The 22117-nt window shown below is 38.6% G+C and overlaps 1 protein-coding gene across 1 annotated transcript in view; it reads left to right on the forward strand.

The window, feature by feature from the left end:
* The first annotated feature begins 355 nt into the window (after nt 1-355).
* UBL3 (ubiquitin like 3) overlaps nt 356-22117 on the forward strand; it is a 58225-nt gene continuing 36463 nt past the window's right edge. The window contains exon 1 of the mRNA XM_049823313.1: nt 356-1202. Within this exon, the coding sequence (XP_049679270.1) occupies nt 1176-1202 (27 nt within the window). The 5' untranslated portion in view covers nt 356-1175. The remainder of the gene's footprint in view (nt 1203-22117) is intronic.

Genomic DNA, 22117 nt, shown 5'->3' on the forward strand with positions numbered 1-22117 from the left:
GCGGCCGCTTCCCCGCCCTAGCAACGGTTGCTCCGGAGCGGGGGGGCGGGGCCAGTCTGGCCCCGCCCCGCTGCCCTCGGCAGCCTACAAGCCCCATGGTGCCGCGCGACGGGAGCGGGATGAGGGGGGGCGGGAGGAGGAGGAGGAGGGAGGGGGTCTGTCTCTCCCCTGTCGTGTCCCCTTTCTCCGCTCGGTAGACGCCATGTTGGTTTGAGGCGAAGATGACAGGGGGCGGCTGCGGGCGAGGATCGCGCTGAAGGAGCGGCACCTCCGGCTCGCAGCGGGGCGAGACAGCGCGGCTCGCCGAGGAGGAGGAGGAAGAAGGAGGGGGGGACGCCCGGAGCCGCCGGAGGACGAGGCGGGGGAGGGAGGGAGGGAGGGCGGGCTGGCTGAGGAGGAGGAGGAGGTGGCGGCGGCGGCGGCGATGCGAGCGGAGACCTGAGGCTGCCGCCGTCGTCGTCGAACGCTCCCCCGGCCCCCCAGCCGAGGGCCGTCGCCGCCGGAGCGCCGCGGGGGAGGGCTTTCCCCTCCGGCCGCCCCTCAGGCAGCCCTCCTCGGCCCCTTCTCGCCGGCAGACCCTGTTGAATGTCGCACACCGCCTAGGGGGGGGGCCGAAGCCCGGCGTCCTCCCCGGGCCCACCCCGGCCCTCCCGCCTCCCTTGCCCCGCCGCCGAGGGCAGGAGCGAGGTGCTGCCCGCGCTGACTGAGGAGGTGACTTGGACGCACCATTATCCCGTGAATCATCCCGTCGTCATTTGTCAAGGCTGGGAGAGAAGGAAGAGGGAGAGAGGAGGGGGTAAAAAAAAAAAAAAAAAGAAAAAAGAAAAGCCCGCACGCAGCTCATGTGGCGGTGTAGTCCTGCCTGGTCTACCTGGCACCGCTGGTGCTGCTGCCGCTGCTGACAGGGATCTGCTGCCATCTCTGGTCTCCCGCCGGCTCCTCCGGTACAGCCCCGGCACCGCTTGCCCCTGGATATTCCTCCTCCTCCTCCTCAGCCGGCCGCCTTCCCCGCTGCAACATCGGGCACCTCCGTTTCGTAGAGGGGACGTGGAAGTTGCTGCCTCCGACACTGACACCGGTTTTGCTTCTTGAAGATCTCCGGCGGGCTGTGCTTGGTGCTTTTTTTTTTTTTTTTTTTTTTAAACTTGATTTTAAGCCATTAGGGTAACATCAAGATGTCCAGCAGCGTTCCGGCTGATATGGTAAGTCTTACAGTCCTTATTTAATAGTATTATTGTGGAATAACGTTTATTTCGGCCTGTTTTGGCAGAGAAGATGGAAAGAAGAGGGGCGTGGGAAGAAGTAAAAAAAAAAAAAAAAAAAGTCTCGGTTACATATTTAAGGAACAAAAAGTTCCCGGTTAATAACCCCCCCTCCCGCCCAGAACCAGAATGCTGGTTCTGCTTTGCTGTTTGGTAGCGGAGTGGGGAAATCTGCAGCGTCGCCTTCTGTGTAGCAAGGCAAGGGGGGGATGTCTGCTTTCTCTTACCTATGGCAGTTAATAGCTGACTGCTCTTGCTTATTTCGTGTGGCACTGCTGTTCAGCTCTGGCAAGCGTTTTTTTGGGGGGGAGAGAAATACGAATTGGAACATCCAGAATGATTTAAATGAACCGTTTCTCTCTCCTTTTTTTTTTTTTTTTTTTTTTTTCCTAAACCAGATGAAATTTAGTCTCAGCCTTCTTCCTTTTCTTCTCTGAAACTTCGCTTGTTTCTTACCGACGCTTTGTCTTCTGTGCTGGTGGGAAGTTAATCTCTTCACTTGCTGCCAGGTCAAGAGCGAGAGAGAAATTCTCATGAATTTATTTACATAGCGAGTTCCTTTGTGCACTAGCTGCAATCTGGACATTTTTCAAGGGCACTCCTAGTACTTCTTATGGCGGACTGTACTTCAGCCTGTATTGGATACTCGGCTCGGTACATTTAAAATAGGAAGGTATAGCAGGGCATGAGGAGGGAGGGTGAATCAGGTCTGCTAGGTAATCCTTCGTTCAGCACGACTTTCCTCATTGGTATATATTTCCATAAATCACTTAATTGGGGGGGGGGGGGAAGTTATGGCTGCAGTTTGCTATGTTAGTTCTTTATTCTTACGGCAGAATATTTTCACCTATCTTTCTGTGGCTGTTCACATTTAAAGGCACTTTTTTTCCTAAAAGCAGCAGACTTGTCCGTGCTTTTTTTTTTTTTTTTTTTTTTTTTCCTTTCTGGATGAAGTTCTGTTTTGCGAGTAAAACCTGCCCCGGTAGTGATAACAATAAAAGCGAGTAGCCCTTGTTTCAACCATCGATATACAATTAATAGTGCGTATGTATGACAAATGGGCTATTGAAATAATGGTATCCTTTAGCTGCTTACTTTCAGTGTTTCCTTCACAGCTTTTGTACTGCAGTCAAAATGAATGAATTCTGCCAAAAAAGCAAGAACTGTAAGATAGAGAGGATGATCAAACACGGTTTTAAACTCACTTTTTTTTTTAATCCTCTCTCCCCCCCGCCTATCTCAAATACTCTAAATAAATTTTGACCCCTGGACGGAAAGGGTGATGAGGAGACTATTGCTTCTGACTTTAAATCCTTTCAACTATCACTTTAATATATTTCTTTTTAGGGTGTCTCTGGCTAATGTTTACTCTGAACCCCCTTCTCACTTGCACGTTTCTGTCTAGCATCACAGAAGTCCTCTCCTTAGCTGTGGAGGGTTAGATGCAAATCTCTTAGTGCTGCTTTTTAAATTGCCTGGAGGAGTCCCTTGACGGTGACATGAAGCACTCCTCTTCCCTCTCACCCTGGGCTGAGCGCACTGCCACCTCCACACTACTTCTAGGTCCTGCCTGCCTGGGAATCGTGGTGTTGCCTCTAGACTTGTCGTGTTTGGCGTTTGACATTTTATACAAAATATATGAATGTTTGATATTTTATACAAAACACAGGAATTTTAAGATAGGTAAAATACTATTTTGTTTCTATGAAAACTATTTCCTTCTATTGTTATGATGTAATGAGAATACCACTGACAGGGATAGGTAGGCCAAGTGATGCTCTGTTTCTTCAAATCAGGAAGAAGCTTGTTATACATAGTGATGTTTAAATACTGAGTCATTACAAAAACATTGGAATGAAGATGTTACCAATGTCGGTAGAATTTAACTGAATAAATAGATGTATTCTGGTCTGTATTAGGAGCGTTTTGTTGAATTTCTGCATTAGTAGCTGCAGTTTCTCTCTGAAAGTTTGAAGTGTGTTGTAGAAATTCAAGTTATTAAATACAGCTAATAAATACTGCTTTGTAAAAAAAAGCACTTGAAAACTCATTTTGGGTCTCTTTTGTCACCATCCTCCTTTTTTCAAAGGATCTTTTTCAGGAAAGAAAATGGGATTGGTATTTGATTGCTCTTTAAAGAGGAGCACTTACCAGGCTGTCACCTTGTTTATCTATGTTTTTATTTAGTGTAGGATTTTGCAGTTTGCATTTCTCTTATCCACCCACTGTGTAATTTGCATTTACAAAAAAATGATTTCCCATTTCTGTAGGAGTTGGCATCAGTGTGATGGAGTGTCATGTTACGAAGATGCCATCATACTTAGTAAATCTGCTATGAATTACTTAAGTATTATAATAATTATGTTTCAAACTGTTTATGTCAGATTCATGAACTAACCCTCTCATAATAATAATAAAAACTATTATAATTGCTTCTTCTTAAAAATGTGTTAATTTGTCTTCCTGTCCCATCTTTGAGAAGGATCTGCTATACATAAATTCATAGTAAATTATCAAATCTTCAGTAAGCTTTGTACTTGTATGTAGGCATAGTTTGATCCAGTGTCCTTTTCCCTGACATTTAGTAGACTTCTTTCCAGAACTACAGCTGATTTTACCAGCTAACTATTTCAACCTCACTTCTTAAATAATTAACACAGTACTTTATCATCTGCATTCCACTAATAAATTGGATAGTGACACACCACATTCCAGGTATTGTAAGTTTGTGGCACATTATTCCTTAGCGATGTGTGCTACTTACAGGTTAAAACTGCACTTCTGGAATGAAACCTGCTATTATTGACCTCTCTACTTGAGTAGTTTCATTAACTTAATTAGGACTAGACATGTATGGGGCAGTGCTTGAAGACTATACTGCATATCTAGAGCCTAATTTTGCTTAATTTTTCACATAAGTACTGGCGATTGTAGTGGCAACAGGGCATCTCTGAATATGTTCGGTAATTTATCAGTTTTATCATTTGGTAGCAGCTAGAGTTTGAATAACAGCAGGGCTATTTGCAAGTTGTATTTCTTTCGTAATAATGAAGAGCCATGAGGTGGTTTATGGACTGGTGAAGTTAATCACACTGGATTTTGGAGTGGACCAAATGAAAATGGTTTGGTATTTGTTTAAACACTGTAGCTGATTATTTTAAAACAAACTATAAAAACCTACGCTCAGTCCAGAAGTTATTACTCCACTGAAATAAAGGGGATTATTTAGCTGAGTTATCACAAGGATCTGGGGGAAGCTGTGTGTGTCTGTATTCTGTGTGCCTGTGATTCTTCACCTTGCAGATAAAGTTCTTCAGGGATCTTAGAAGTTCACAGTAAGGGGCTTGTATGACTGAAAACTATTATGGTGTCTGCCGTTTCCTGTATTGGTGCATTTTTATGTAGGTACAAAAAGACTGCCAGTGCTTTCTTCCTGGGCGGTTCTTTGTGTGCCCTCAAGGATATCAAATTCTTTTTCTGTCTGAGTAGTAATCGAGAGTGATGCTTTTGGCCCATGGTGGGTTTTTACGTGTGTGTTTGTTTTGTTTCGGTGGGGTTTTTTGGCATTTGATGAGCAGCAGAATGCTGAAATTTATCATGCAGTTAAAGGTTTTCAGTGTTATTATGTACAGCTATTGAATCCACACGCTATATACTTAAGAGATGTAGGCAGTGTGGGGGAGATTATTTTTAAGGAAACTGAATGTTTGTTGTGAGGCATTTGCAGACATGCAAGAGGGTAGAGTCTATGGTCTAAAACACTTAGATACATGGACAATGTTAGAAGGGGGCAATATGTGGAAGAAGAATAAAAAATAGAAACCCTGCTCAGTTCATGCCTTGGTCAGTGTCAGCATCTTTAGTGGAAATGTGTATGTGTGTATTCTTTCTTTAAGAAATTCAGTATAGAATGGTGATGAGTAGCTTAACGTAGGTAAGGACTTCCTTTATAATGCATATTAATGGAGGCTAGCAGGGGAAAAGGATGGACGCGTAACTGATGCTACATCAGTAGGGGAAGCTTGGCATCCAGGAATAAGATTCAGACAGGAAGGACTCAAAGGAGTAGCTGGTTGTATGGCAGTTGAGTTTTGTTGTCCATCATTCAGTCTAAACACTTCTTTCATTTAAGAATAAGTGCAGTGTCATTATAATATGCTTGGAACATAGAAAATACTTTGTTCACTCATAGCTTTTTAATGTATTGGAAAAAAAATGTAAGAAGCCATGCATCTCTGTTCTTCCATTTTAACTGCTTTTCCTTTTGCCTTCAATAGATCCTTTTTCCTGGTTTTGAAAATGATTGTATTCCTAGTAGCCTTTGTGCCTATAGTCATAAGTTAGTCCCTTAAGTTTTTTTATAATAAATGTCTAATTATTTCTCTTTATTTTTGTACACACTCATGTTGAAAGTTCTAATTCATTACATTCTGAGATAAAAATAGCTTATCAGGTTTCTCTGTGCAGATATTTTTCCTTCCCTTTTGAATTTTCACTATTGTTTGCTGATTGTAAGAGTATCCTATCCTTTGTCATTCTTAGTGTTTTGTTTTGGGGTTTTTTGCCTCCTTTTGGAGAAGGAATTGATGGGATCTGTGTTAGAAAGAGATTGAAGCAGCTCCTTCCTGACTCCTTATATATTAAGCCAGCCTTTGTAGTATATTGCAGTGTTTCTTGTAATGAGGTGAAGAACCTCCTTCTCTGTTATCTGCAGCTGTGGCCAGGGATAAACTTGTTAAAGATGATGTTGTATGTATATATTTGGGTATACTTCAAAATTATTTGTATTTACCATTTCCCCCACACACCCACCTTTTTTCTTCCACAGATTAAAAAAAAGTCTTACTAAGATATTTCTTTTTGGTCATTAGATAAATAGATAATGACTGGCATTTTTATGTATGACACTGTAGTGGAAATTCCACAGCATCCTAACACATTAAACATACTCTGAAACAACGTTTGCATGTCCTTCATCTCATTTTCTTTGGGGATGAACAGCTGTAACCTGTGGGTGAGATAATGATTGATATTTATGCTGGGCCTTGGTGCAGCACTGTACTTCAGATGGAAGTGTAGGCTGGCAGCATAAACTGTTTCTTCCTTCCTGCCACCCACCCTTGTTGTTGTTGTTACCTGAATTGGTTTCTCTCTACTTTTATTGTCTAATTCCGTGGAATACTGGAGGTGATGTGTACTGAAGGACATTTAACTCCCCCCTTGTTGGGAATGCTGGGAAGCCAGCAGCAGGTTCCAGCAGGGCTGAGAGAGAGAAAACAAATGCTGAGTATCTGAGTGTAGCAAAATGATCACCTCCGCAGCAGGAACATTGAATTCTGCATGTTAAAAAATTGCCAGACATCCTATGTGGGAACTGGACAGCTCAGTCAAGACCCAAATGGGAACAAGTTGCAGCTCTCAGCTGTGGGATTAGGGACAACTTCAGGTACCGATAATCTGTATTTCACCTTGGAGCTTGTGACTGCTGTTTGTGCATATGTGAACTTGAATTTTAGATCATTCAGGCCCATAGCTCTCTTCCCTGGCTTGGCTTAAGGCTGTAGTAGGAAATTAGCCTGTCTGAATGTGGTCCTCACAGCAGACTTGGTAAGCAGTACTTTTATGATACTGTAAATAAAATGACTAAGGGCATGCTTTTCTGTTTTTTTTTTTTTTTTTTTTTTTAACTGAGAGTTCTGCCTATGTACAAGTTTTGTGAATGTTAAAAGCCATCGTCATGGTATATACAGTAAGTGGGATTTACTTGTTTTATATTTCTGGTCAGTCAGCTTTGTCTCAGTAAAAGTCAGAACGTAAACTTTTGATGATGTCCCTATATACTCTTGTGCAGTACTGAGCAGAATGGAGAGCTCAGTTCTGACTCAGCCTCTGAGTGCTACTCTAGCTTGCAGGAATCCAGAAATATCTGGAATGTGACTAATCATTCTTGTGGTTTTATGTAAAAGAGATAGTACAGCTTATTTTCAATCTTTTCTTTGTTCAGTATTGGTTCCGTTAACTTGGTTATTCCTTATTCTAACTATGGTGAAAGGCAGAGCTGCTGGTCAATACTCTTCCACATTGTCTGGTTTTGCAGCAATTAATTGAGCCTACTGAAGTAGCAAGCCTTCCCTGCCACAATTTTGCACGTGTAAACTTTAGCTCACCGTAATTATTAAAGGGATATGACTGAGTGCACTGCTCTCATTTTAGAAGCTATTGAAAATGAGGAGAATGTCAATGAGAAATTTTAATGTAATTGTTCTCACATCAAATCTAAACTCCGAGACCCCAGCTCTTCATCAGTTTTAACATAATTTAGAGGTCTGTATTTTGAAATTCAGCTGTTGTTAAAAATTACCTTGTACATTCTGCTAGAAGGACAGCCTTTAATTTTTGACAGCTTCTGTTATACATATGTTGCAGAACATGTTAAAGCACTGACTGGAACATTTTTCACTTGGTATACCTCCAGACAAATTTAAATTCACAGATGTACCACTAAGTGCACTAAGTGTTGCAAGCAATGGCAGTGAGGAAATACTGAGGGAAGAAAAGACTGAAGAATCAACACCCCAGAAGAATATTTTATTTTTTAAAAAAAGGTTGCTGAGACATCAGTTGAGATTCTGCAAATAGCATTATTTGCATTATTAATACTATGGGGGTTTGTATCTGAAAATAAATTCGAGGAGGGAGAAAAGTTGCTAACAGGCTTTCTAAAAATGTAGAGAAAATTATTTAGAAGGTCTGTTTATTTTTGAGAGTAACACTTAAAGTTAAGACCTTCTTACTTGTAGGTCTTTTGGCCTTCAAAAGTGTAGTTCTACAGAAATACTTAAATTTTGTTGCAGCTGAGTACTCTTCCATGTTTGTGGAAATCTGGTGTATTTTGCAGTCACTAATTGTGATTGTGTTTAGCTCCTTGAGAGAGGATAAATTTGTTGCTGCTTGTAAACCATCCACAGTGAAGGCAATCTCTCGATTTGTATTAAGACCCTGAAAGTATGTTGAAATCTGATTAAAAAAAAAAAAATGTAGTGTATATTTTCCACAAATACAAACTATGTAAAATGAAGATTTGGCAGATTACACAATTGTGATACTGCTGTCAGCATTTTGTAGTTTTTTTCTACTTTCTGTAAAGAAATTTGAAAATAGCTTGCCAGGGATAGATTTACATTTGTGGGGTTTTTTTTTGTTTGTTCTTTTACTTAAAATTATTTGGGAGATTCAGTTTAGAGTTAAATGGAAAGTTTGTGGCAGAGTTTAGCTGAGACTTTATTCCATGATACTGTCATTATGGAGACAGAGGCAAGCAAGAAACTCCTTGAGTTTTATGTATCCCATATAAATTAAACAAGTGAAAACAGAGATTCTGCCTTGGAGTTTAGTAGGTTTGTTCTACTACCAAAAAAAAAATTAATCTGTGCCTTAGTGGAACATAGGTACCAAAATGGTAATTCGTGTTCAACGGCACAGGAGTGCAATCTGGAAATGTTTGTGTTCGTGTCTACATACTGTGATGGTTTCGGTTTCTCTTGAGAGCTGGCACAGGTTACTATTTGGGCTACTCTAATTTGTGTCAATGGCTTGGACCACTGCTGAGGAACAAAGATGGTCTTATCCTGGAGTGCTCTTTAGCTGCATCTGAGGATCTGGATTTTAATCTGTGAATAATGGCAGGAGTTTAGCTGGGGGGGTTTTTTGTTGTTTTTTTTTTTTGGGGGGGGGGGGGGGGAGTGTCAGGGATGGTCCTGAGCTCTTCTGGAAGCTTGCTTTTCTGTGATCTTCATTATGCAATATTCCCTGTTTCATGTTGCGTAAGAAATTATCTCAAGCACTTGATAAAAGTCTAGTACTGATGTCTAAATAAACACAAGGAGACTAAATGTGTTTTTCTTTCAGAGATTGAAAAGAATAATGTGTTTCTTCTCAAAAAGAATAGTACTTCAATGTCATATGCTGTAGCATTGGTTGGTATCTCCTCAGTGGAGTTACATGGTAATGCTTTGTGGTCTGGCAGAGATCCACATCACTGTAATCTGTTTCTGATACTGAACATATATTCTAGATGGTACTACTTAATCTGTCTCTGGAATCTGATGTATGTTTTTAATATAGAGAAATAATAGAACAGTGATAACATAGTCAAGTGCAGTGTTGGTCAAGTCTTCCATAGCTGGGGGTGTAAATTTAGGATTCTCTTCTTAACGGTAGATTAGTGCCAGTCTACATGTGAATATATGTGGCATATGCTGGTAAACTTCAGGAAAGTTATTATAAATCATATTACTATAAAATAATTCTTCTCAAATAGTAGTCCTTTTCTACAGACATGTTTATCTCTTGTTTAAGGGATTAACTAGAAGCCTTTTTGTGCTTTTAAAGCCTGAAATACCTAGTTGCAGTGTTCTGTATTTTTTTTAAATGATAAAATGCATATTTGTATGGGCAGTAACATGAACATCAAAATAAACTTAATTCTTGGAATAGTGTCCTGGGGTTGTATTTGATGCACAACATGTTACTTAGGGCATATTAAATCTGAATATTTATGTCATTTTGTGAAAGAATATACTTTTCATCTCTGCAAACAAGTTACACATCGTAAGAGCTGTGCAGTGTGATAGTGAGATTTAGCTCTCATTTCTGAATCCAGGTTATTGGTCTGTGATGGGAACAAACTTTATTGGACTTGCATGTTTTAGTGATTTATACTTTGTATACTTGTGTAGCTATTTTTGGCAATAAACCCCAAATTTTCAGAATGCTTTATTAAAAGACTATAAGTGAGGGGAATAAATCCCTGTTCACTAACTCCATATGATTCAGTAATAATGAAATTAACATGAAATCACACACAAAATTAATAACTTCCACTACCTATATTACAGCACATACGTGGTGATGAGGATGTATTACTGTATGTTTATAAGAAGAATTAAAAAGCTGCTCTCTCAATAGAGTTGTGTGCTCTCTCTTATGAGGACTTCCGAAGTTTTTACTTGCGTTGATTTTCTGGATTTTAACTGTTGGACTGTGGTGTCCTATATTAAGCAGGACTAATTGTCATGCGGCATCACGAACATGCTGTGGGTGCCCCCCGATAGTTGCTTGGTGTGGGCAGTGCTGCAGGTGAATCCCTGCCTGAGGTCGGCCTTGTACTGGTTAGTGTGGTTGGGACACTGGAATCGGTGGTTTAGCTGTTCTTGCGAACACCTAAGCAGATGTGTTGCTTTCCCCTTACACAAAGGTTGTGGTAATGTTTCTTGGAGTCATTCTAGTTTGACTGTATGGTGACATGGTCCTGACATGATCAGCATGTTTGTAAGGTGGGTTTGTCTGGCAGGTAATAAAACATTCAGACATAAAAATGTGTAGGGATTGTTTGACTTAAATATTCAAAGATTTTGTATCAGAATGTGCTGTAACGTGTATTCTTCATGCTATGGATTTCCAAGAAAAGCTATTTTAAAGACCACCTTTATAATTTAAAGATGTGGTAATTATTTTATGTAAGGTCAGCTCTATGCTGGTTCACTTCAAGCTCAAGTGCAAAGGAAGGGAAGCTTTTATCTCAAAAAAAATTTAAATTAGAAGGATGCTAGTGAGTGTTTCTGGTTGTCTAGACACAAGACCAGGGTTTTAAGGTACAGTATGTCAGATCTGGCGCCAAGAGAACAGCTTGTTACTGAGAAGTTTGACTTTGTCTTGAGGATCTCATTTTTATAACTAATGGCAAGATGACTAGGAGCTCTTATTAAAGATAAACTGCAACTGTGTTTGATTTCTGTCTAGTTATTGCCTCTGGCCAGTATAGTTTAATACAAATCAGGATTTCCTGTAAATCTGGAAATGGGTAAATTGTTTTTTTCCAAATTACATACGTTTAAAATTATTTGGAGGTTTAAAATATCCACTGTAGGGGGTGGAATGCTAGGTAAACTGTAAGCAGGGCTGTGATGAGGGTTCCAGTGAAGGAGGCAATGGGTATTTGCAAAATTGTTTTAGCTAAGAGAGGGCCGCCTTTGAACTGTGTTTCTTCTCACTAAGAAGGGAGTCCTGTAGAAGGGGATTCAGGGGAAGAGTGGAGGTGCTCGGAATAGGGTAGCAGAGGAGTCTGATGACGGGCTGTAGTGCTGCTTCACTAGCAAGGATCTAAAAAATTCTAGTTTTTCAAATTCATTGTAAAAAGGAGTGTTAAAGCACATGGTCTTGCAGTGAATGGTCATCACTCATCTCAGCCGGGGTGATGGGACTTTTAAACTTTCTCCTACATGACACTTTCTATGAGAATAAAAATGGGCCCTGTGCACCCATTTCTTCGGCTTTGGGGATAGCCAGGGAAATCCCTATGGTGGGCTACAGTGCAGTTGCAGAATACTTCTTGTTCCAGCACTCTGATGCTGGCACTTGATGATGCAAGCGTACGTGCTCCTTGTGCTTACTGCAGATGGTAAGTAGGACTTTGAAAGATTTTAATCGGGAATCTACAAAGTTTTGGTGGGGATGGACTCCAGAGCCTCAGCTATCTCTTTCCCTGAATTGACTAAGAAGAGCGTAAAATCTCTGTATAAAGATCCTGGCACTTCTAAGGTGAGGTTGTCTTTTCCAATACAAGTTTGTGGCTTTTAAGCAGATAGACTTTATCTTGTATTCATTGCCACTGTGAGTATGGTGTATCTACCATAGCACTAGTTATATAATAAATGGAAAACTCAAATTGAGGGAACTTTTCCACTTGTAAAATGAAGTACAAACCCAGTCATAAATACCTGACTGTTGAACAATATTTATCTATCCTGTGGTATACGTGCATAATTGTCTCTTCTTCCAGAATCATGTGCTTTTCCCCCTCCCCTTATTCAGCACCTCCTCATTGTTCAGAAACTGGATCAGTGCCTTACCTTCCTGTACCGCTCAAACTTTTGTTGGAAAATAAGTCTTAATTAATCTTGGGACTTCCTGTGATACTAGTCTCCTTAACAAGTACTTAATAAAAATCCATTTACTTTTGCAAGATCTGTGAGAGAAGAGTTTATTATTTATAAAAAATTGTGGATATTGTGGAATGTAATTTCCTTAAATATACTCTTATACTAGATAACTCTGCAGCAGAGTTGCAGGGAGTGAAATCTTACAGTTTGAATTGCCGTCAGAAACAAAATTCAAACAAGATAAAGATTTTTTTTTTTTTTTTTTTTTTTTTTTTTTTTTTTTAAATGACGTTGTATATTTTGGTCAAATTTTGTTGAAATTTCTCTGGCCAGCTCTGGTCTGGTGCATCTTCAGTGCCTGCCTCAGAGCAGCTGTATTGCATGACTGTCCCAACATTTCATTTAAGCTAGTGTGCTTGCTCTTTGCTGATGTGGAAGTTTTATTCCAGAAGTCTTGTTGTGGACACTGAGTTAATTAAAATGCAAAAGTCAATAAAGTATTTATACATTGATAGATGCTCCCAAGAACATTTGGAGAAAGGTTGTAACCATATTTGTTAATGAGCTGTAAAAAGCAAGTCTTGAGGCTAATGCTTTAGAGGAAGCTCGTTTTCATACTAGCTTTGTTGTAGGGCTATGTTAGTATTTCTTTCAACTCTGAGAATCGTGTGATTTTGCTGAAGTGTTTTTGCTGATCTTTGAAAGAAACTAAAATTCTGAGAGCTTTATTATCAAATATTGCCTTAACAGAACTGTCAATTTTCATGTTCCTGCTTTTCAAATAGCATAGTATCAGTTTAAATCTGAAGCAATCTCAGGAGAAGAAAACAAATCCACAACAGTTTCTGATGTTCAAGGACTTGGGGATTTAGTTTTATTCTTGAATTATCTCCCTCAGATTCTGTATTTATTTTTTTTAGGAAATGAAATGTAGGAAAGACAGCTTGCCTTATCCATAGAGCACAGAATCATAGTCAGTCAGTACCTTTATCTGCAAATGTGCTGCTTGGTAAATTTCAAACTCAGGTTAAAAAAAAAAATAATGCAAGCAGCAAAGTGAATAATTCAGTGCTGACTAATGCCAGATAAGGTGAAGTGAAGGTAAATAGTTTCCTGCCTTTTATAGTAGATTCTGCTGCTGTGTATCAGTCCTGACTTTGATGCTTAAGTAAGTGTCCTAGGTTATGAATTTTATTTACAATGAACATGTGGTTAGGAGGTGATTTTGTTCCCCTTTGTTGTTCTGTTCTGCAAAAAAACCCCAAACAACTTTTTGTTGTATCTTGTAGTTCTTAGCATATAGAAAGGAAGACCAGAGGGAAAGAAAATTGGTGTAGTTAGTGCCTCTATTAGTACAGTTTTGAAGTGTTTTTTTTTCTTTTACTAAACTTTGTTTTGCAGGAGATGGAACATAGATAATTATACTTGAATAAACACAGCATTTTCTGCAGTCTTTTATATCCCATAGTAATTTTTCTTGTAAAATCAGCTTGCAACATGTTCCAAAAAGTGATACAGTTTTTAGGAAGAACCATAGCTCTTTGTTGTGGGAGTTTGAAATTTCCTAGACAAAAATCGCTTATTCAGAATCTTAAAATATAGTAGTCTTGTATTTTTGTTCTGTCTTTTAACTTTGGGGTGAAGCCAACAGTTGTTTTGTGGTGCATTATTGGAAGCTGTATTGGCTAACCCTAGAGTGTCTGTGGAGCTGTTGGGATAGGGAAGAGAAATCTTTTGAATTGTTTCAAAATAGTTCTTGCTGGTTTGCCGGAAAAGATGGCATTCACTTTCTGTTGTAGGCATTTTGGACTGCTTTAGCAGTTTGTAGGATGGGTGGTGGTAGCAGCTGAAAGGAATGCAGGGAGAAGCCAAATCATGATTACACAACCATCTAGTGACAAAGGTACAGGCACTGAACATAGCAGTGTCAAAGCCTTCAGGCTTATTTATGGACAGTAATTTGCCATACAAGCATGATGGGCAGTGAGAAACAGTCAAGGAGTCATCATAATTTTCTCTTACCATACATAGGTTTTATACTCTTAGTGATTAAATTCCATTCAATGAAGTTTTTAATGCAGCAGATGAAAACAGGTTTCTGATGAAGGACATCCTCACGCTTCCTCTGCCTGTCAAACGCAAACATCCAAATCCATCCCTTAATATTTGTATTTTCAGTATTGGTGCTGAATGGAGATAGAAAAGCAGTGTATGTTACTTCGCCAGGTGGAAAAATTATGGAGATGTGTCCGTATGAACATTATCTCACCTGGCAAAAGTAAATCTTGCATTACCAGATATAGGCTCTAACGCAGCAAGGCTTCAAAGACTTGATTCAGTTGCCTAAACGTGGCATTCAGTGCCCAGTCACACATGCCAATGTGTCCAGGATGGCCAGGGAGAGCAGACGGCTATGACACATGAGTTATGGGAGGCCCATGCCCTTCGGGAGGAGCAGCTGCACTGTATAGGGGGGGGGAGTACTTCACAATGCCTAAAAATAGCACTAGATGTATATGTTTAGGGAATTATTTTGAGCTGTTGGGGCTTTGTAAAACCTCATTTGCAACACTTTTATATTGGTTTTTAGTAGGTTGTCTTTTCCTAGCTTAAATTCATTAAGTAGTGCTTCAAAATCATTAAATGTTTTGATTTACAGTTCTACTAGCTTTGTTATTTCTTACAGGAAACTTTCATGTCTACAGTTGTGAACACTGCAGTAGAAAGAAAATTTTCCATCATTCAAAATACATGTCTTTCCTTTTAGCGTAGCAGATCTTCCCCTAATTACAGCTATATGGAAATTTGAGATGTTGTAGGTGTACTACTGCTTGTTGCGGTGAAATAGGTACAGTGTGATTGCAGATCTTTGCCAAATGTGATCCGGTCTAAGCTGTTGTACACAACCTGTTCAAAAGAAGAAAATGGAAGTTTACACACGTTATCACAGTAAATTTAAAAGTAATTTAAGTTGCCAAGCAAATGGAAATTTCTACACAACTGGGCTAATTTTGAAAATTGTCTGAAGTCTTTGAAAGTGCATTATCCATCCTCTTTGTAATTTGTTGTATAAAACTGGACTTGAATGGTCTATTCTGACATCACAGCAGAAATGTGGTGTGTTTTTGCCTAAGTGGAGCAGGAGAGAAAGAATACTGTCTATACAAATGCTATGTTGTTTTAACGATCCTGAATTTTTTATAATGGAGTCTTGCAAAGAAAGTCAGATATGTGGGGGTTTTTATATATTAGATTAAAAGAAAGAGGCTTATTACTTGAAGCTTGATAGGTCTCTCTTGATATTTGGCCTGAAATGTTTGCAAGATATTTCATATCCTCAGAGCAGAAATGAATATGAGTGGGTTGAAAATTTATGCTTACGTAATTAAATAATGAAGATTCTTTGGCATTATATAAGATATGAATGCAGGGAAGCTTGTTATCATTGCCCTAGCAAGGTTTCTCTTGTATACTGGAGTAAATTTCATATCTGTAATTTGATAAATACATTTTATGTTTATATTTTGGAGCGCAGCTTTTGATACTTGTGTATTGCAAAAGCTGAGTTACGGATTGAATGAAGCCTTTATGTTGTGTTTTATATTAGCACTTTTGGCTCAATTTAAGTTTTGAAACATTAGTTTTGTCTGGTGTGGTGGGTTTTTGTTTGGTTGGTTTTTTTGGTGTTTTTTTTTTTTTTTTTTTAAGTTAAGGTAGAAGTCTAATGATCATAAATGACACCTTTCCAGCATAAATTGTTATAAGCATTTGTAAAAGAGAAAACAAGCTACTTCATGATTATCTTGAAACTAAACATATTTTGTCTCTGCGTACTTAAAGGCTAGATCTTATTTTGCTTAAACGCTACATGTTTTGAAGAATTTCATGTAGAGGAATCTTTATATGGTAACTGTGTAAATATATATATATCAATATAGTCTTCATTCCTTTGACAAGACTGATCTTTGCATTTGTGCTTCTAGTAGTCCTCTTTTGGATGGCTAGATTTCATTACTGAGGGATCAATCAAGAATTTACAAAGTAGAATTGATAAATCAGGAACCCTGGAAATAACACTTGACCTGAAGAGTCAGATTTTTTAAAAATAATTTTTAAGTATAAAGAAGCAAAGAACTAGCAGCCCACAAGTATACTTGTTCAACTCCATCCATTTTCTGTTATGGATACATGAGCTGTTACACTCATCCACAAATAGAAGCTGTATTATAAAGTGTATCATGATTGTTGAATGCAGGCAGTCTTTTCAAAAGACTTTTATTGTTCAAACTAAGCTGAAAATGATCTGTAGGATAAAGCTGTGACCTAGTTCTGGATTTCCATGCTTTGGAAAGCATTATATTGCCAAATCTGTGCACGTGTATGTCTTTAATTCCTTTTCCTTCTCTTTGAAGATTGATGATTAATAAATTATTTTTAGGTTAGTAGTCACTTATCTATGAACAGAATGTGCAAAATATTCTATTCATTGTTAAATTTTAGGGGTTTTGTGGGAAGTGAATTTTTCACCCAATCTAATGTATTAGAGAGAAGGTCAGCCTACCTAACTCCGGCTGGCTCTGAAGTAAGCATCATGCACGTTTGTGGCATCAGCATGCTATGTATGTAGGGAGAATTGATTGCTTAATCTGCAATGATAGGTATTTGAATTCTGTGAGTTTAATAATGTTCGCATTTCTTTTTCAGGAATGGTCAAGTCTCTGTAAATGAGCAAATTTATTATTAAGACATGTACAAATACTATAGACTTTAAAAATTATAATGAAGAATTGAAGTTAAGCAGTTATGTTCTGTGTTTTGCTTTGCTTTTAAATTGGTGAAATATGGGGCTGTGCTACTTTTAATAGTAGCTTGACCCCACATTGAGCTTGATTTTTGTGGCATTGAACTTCCTGGTTAAGAGTTCACAGGACTGACATGTTTATTTGCAAGTTTAAGAAAAATTCATAATATAAAACAATGTTTTCTGAGAGGATATCTTCACTTTTCCCTATACCATGTGAAAAGCTTAATACTTTGATTTATAAAGTAATAGAAGGGAATAATACTTGTTATTTAAAACAAATACCATTTCCCCCCAAACCTTGTGATAAAGATGATGGGATTATTGTTTTTCTCTGTGAAAATTGGGTGTGGTGGCATGGCATTACATGCCAAAGGAGTATATATAGAAGGCAGCTTGGTGGATATATGAACAAGGGGAAATCTTTTATTGTTTGGGGTTTTTTTTACTATGAAGCAATATAATATTCAGGCACACCCCTAACTTTTTTGCTTGGCATGCCTCTTAAGTTTTTTCTTTGCGGTACGAGAAAGTAACCCTAAAACTCCTCATTTTCCTGAGCATTGAATTTTTTTTCTTAGACAGCAGATATGTGGAATAGGATATAATAGAAACATGGTTTTTGTTTTGAACATAAGTGTATGTACTACAATAAATGCTTAGTTTTGTTTCATTTGAGAAATATTCTAAGGCTATTTAAATATTGTATCTCAGTTACATTAAAAAATAATAATCAGAGACTGAGGCAAAGACCAATTTCATAACCTGTGCCACCATCTGTTAAATACACCAGAAGCTTATTTTTTTTCTGGATGGGTTTAGCCAGCTGTCCATTTTGCACTGTTGCCTGGACGGAGGCGTGCATTTAAGAATAACACAGTAGGCTTTCTGTGAGTTGACAAAAAAGCTTTTTTATTTTGATCTGAGACTCCTTTAGCTTGTCTGACACTTCCTTATATTTAGTCTCTGGCTTAGGAATGTATTTGAAACCTTTCCCCTGTTGCACGCCTCTAGTCTGTGCTTTCATCTTCTCCCACTCAGGTCTGGAGCTGCTCCACAGGACAAGACGTGCCTTCTCAGTGAACCCTCTGTGAGGCATGTGGATGTATTTGCTAGCTGCAACCCAAAGTCCATTCTAATCCTATTGACATCTAACCCAAGTGGCATTTAGTTAATCTGTCTGGAACTCTCCTTTCTTTATCTGACCCCGTGAGATGATGCAGCTTTTTGTAACTTTATTTGCATTTACATGAGTGTTTTGGGATGGTAATACAGACCAGTAGAGTTTACTGAAATAATTTTCCCTTTTAAAATGTTGTCTTCATGATAAATAAGATCTATTCAGTAATGGTGTCAGGGTGACCTGGCAGATTTTAGTGTTATGTTGTTATTATGCTTAATTATAATTTATATAAGGGCTGATGAGACAAGGAAAAAATTCGGTATTTACAAAAGTCTGGACAGAAAGTTGTTGCAGGTCAGTCGATCATTCCTATTCTGCTGTTCAGTTTGCAGCAAAACAACCTGTATTCAGGAAAAAAAAAAAAAAAGTTGCAGAAAATGGTTTAGAATTAGAAACCAGCTCTTTGCTGACTGCAATTTAGAGCTGGCTTTAACTCTAAAATGTAGAAATTAATTTTCTGACTTCCACAAGAGTTTTGTTTTTTTAAAATTGTAAAATAATGCCCAAGTAAAATCTAACAGAAGTCGGCTGAAGAAGCTACCTGAGGCAATGCACTGTATTTTCTGATTTGGTTTTCCATGAAATACGTTGTGTGCTGCATCTGATCACTCACACTTAGAATGGCAAAGCTCCTTTCTTTGGCTCACTCTGTTCCGTCAGGTTGAGACTGTTGGGTTGGGAAAGGATTTGGCTTCGCTTCATGTGGAAATCTTTGTTTGTTTATTCTTCATCACAGAGTTAGCCAGAGGTGTCTGCACCACTTGAAAACATGAAACCTCTGAATTCAGTGTTGTGTATGGATATCCCAGTATATTCTCATCTTGTCCAGCTTTGTTTTCTGATCTCAGAACAGCAGGACTCTGTTTTCGTGCAGCTTGACGGAGTAGCATTTTGCTATGTCTCTGGAGTGTAGATAAGCATATGAAATGGGAACAAGAATTTGTCGCTATTGTATGGAGGACATCTGTGCTACTAATCAAGCTATGGTATCAAAATACTTGAAATGCTTGCTTTTCTTACATGCATGTGTCAGTTGGATAAACTGAGCTTGAGAATTAACTGTATGCAGTCTCTGCTGTTTGTACATGGTTTGCTTTGGCTTAACTTTATTGGCCCAGCTCATCAGAGGTTTATTCTAGGAAGATCAAGGACCTCAAATCTATGCTTTTAAAATCTCCTTTGCCCCAGTCCTTGTCTTCAAAGTCTCACTGGAAGCTTTATAGCTAAACCCAGGATATATAAGGTGATTGCAAGACAGTCCATTTATCTGTGTTCCTGGCAAGTGGACAGCCAAACCAAGCACTTAATGCCTTCATTCAGATGTTTTGATGAACCTGTGGACAAAACTGTGCTGTAAGCTCTGTTTTGGCAATTTAGTTTCTCCCTCTACTTTATCATCTAGTCATTATGTCTATACATGACTAGCCATGTAATGCTTGCCTTCCCCTGGCTGTGTTTCCACCATGTCCATATAGTAGGATTTAGTTGGTGGTCATGCAGCCAAAAGAGACGTTGGCCACTGAGTGATTTGATGGAGGAGTAATCTACCAGAAATTCCCCCAAAGTGTTTCCATATGTCCAGCTTAAAACCACTCGTATGATGATTTCATTAGAGTTTCATTAGAGTTTCATTAGATCTGACCCCCAGCAAATGGTAGAAAGTGGGACCATACCTTTAATTCATAGCCTGCATTCACACAAGTTCAGATGTAACAGAAAATGCACTGTGTTTATGAAAAGGCAAGCTAGCTGAAGGTTAGAGATCCAGGCGTGCTTACGTTTATGTATCCATCAATGTACTGAGATGATACTAGTCTTCAAGTAGGATCATAACAATGAACATAGTTTAAAGGATTAGTTGCATGTCAGGCAAAAGCAGCACTCTTAATTTTTTAATTTTTTTGTGAACTGAATAAGAGTAAAAGGCACATGGATACCTAAATAGTCTTCATTTTAAATAGTTATTGCTGTTTTAAACTTCAGATGGAATTGAATAATCAAGAAGAGACCTAAGGAAATAAATTTCTTTCATTTTAATACCTTTCTGATCCAATATTTACTCCTTTCTCACATTCCTGGTGCCATATTTGTCAGACATTAATCTCCGACTGGTGCTGCTTTGTGTGTATATGGAAATAAATCAGAGGCACAGTGAGAAATCTGTAGCAATAAAAATCCTTTGGCCTGACAGAGGACATGAGTTTTAATAAAGGTATAGCATGCATGTGTGTGGGAGGCATTGGAGGAGTTCACCTATTCCTGTAGAATGTTTGTTTTGTTTAGCACTTCAGCTATCAGTTGTAGTAATAAGATAATAGTATAAATTGTTAAGGTAGAGTAAAAGATTTTTTTCCTTTTTAACTCTTGGAGTCTCATAGAAAATTTGAGTCAGAGGTTGTTACACAGAGATACAGTTCTATACCTGTAATAAAGTATTTTTTCCAGAACTTATTCCAGAACAGGGCTTAAACCTGTCAGTGGGGCTGCCAAACACGGTCTTTGAAGCTCCTCTCAGTTTAGCAGGGCCTTGGTAATGGAACGTGTTTAATACAAATGACATTCAAAAGTAAGAAAATCCACATTTATAGATCACGTAGTCTTAAGGTTAGAAGAGACCTCTGAAGGTTGTGTAGCCTAAAGCAGGTCTAGCTGCGATGGTGGCTCAAAGCAGGGCTACCATCAAACTTAGATCATGTTGTTGAAGCCTTGTCCACTTGAGTTCTGACTGTGTCCCAAGATGCTGATTCTGCCGCCTCTCAGGGCCAGAGCTTAAACTACTTTCACTGGTAGGTTTATCTGCATGTGCAGTGGGAATTTCCCTTGCTGCAGCTTGTGACCATCAAGATGGTACAAAATGCTGTTAGAAACTTTAGCGCTCTGAATAAGAACTCGCAACCAAAGTACATCAGAATTCCTTGTATTTTAAAGTCTATAAGTGATTGATTTGAAATTTGTAGCAGATAGGGAGTTTGCCTGTGCACAGGAGTTTGAAGAGATACCTGTGAGGTTTTTTTTCAAAATAATCTGTCATTCTGCATTCATGATTTCTCTTCATTAGGGTATTTACCCTCATCCATAGATGGAATGGTTGTGATTGTATAGATTTTTATTGAAAAATGGGATTAGATGAAATACCAAAATAAAGTTGTCCATCTCATTTAGGTGAGAGAAGGGAAGAGAAGGTATATTTATTTTGGGGGTTAAGAGGGACTTAAAAATAGCAAGACACTTCAATTAAAAATGAATAGCTAAATAGGAACAAAGGAAAGAATTCTCCCCAAATGCAATAGAGGCTCTTGTATGTGTAAAGCTTTGGAGAGGAGCAGTTGATAAGATTTTTGTAAGGCAAAAACAATAAACAAGGAAAAGTTTATTCTCTTTCTGTTGTTGTTTGTAACAGGAAAAAGTACTTTAAAAATATATGCACATGTTATGTTCTCATCTTCTGGGGTCAGAATTAACCTTTTGTTCCTTGCATGTATATATATAACCTGTGTTTTGTTCACTTATATACTCTGTTTAATGTATTGGGTGGTTTTTATTTTTAACTTTATTTTAAGCATTCAAGTTATTGAAAGAAACAGAAAAAGGGGAAAAAGACACCATCAAAATGTCTTATTTAATCTGAATGGTGTCAGTGATAACTGAAAGAGGTGGAAAAAGTGCAAATTGTGTTTAAGTTGTTCTCCAAAACGCTACATTGCATGTGTTTCATAAATTTTTGAAACAGATATTGCAAGAGAGGTTCTTATCTCTGAAATATGCATCCTGGTGGAATTTAGTACTAATTGCTGGGAAGGAGGAAGATCTTCTGGAACAGAATATTGCTCTTTGCTTTTGTTACGAAGAGGAAAGGGGCATCAATTAGTAATCTTGTCCCTGGCTGGGCAAACACTTGATGTGTGCTTCCCTGTCCTGTGCTTAACTCTGG

This window comes from Accipiter gentilis, chromosome 19 (assembly GCF_929443795.1).
Source record: "Accipiter gentilis chromosome 19, bAccGen1.1, whole genome shotgun sequence".
Taxonomy (NCBI): domain Eukaryota; kingdom Metazoa; phylum Chordata; class Aves; order Accipitriformes; family Accipitridae; genus Astur; species Astur gentilis.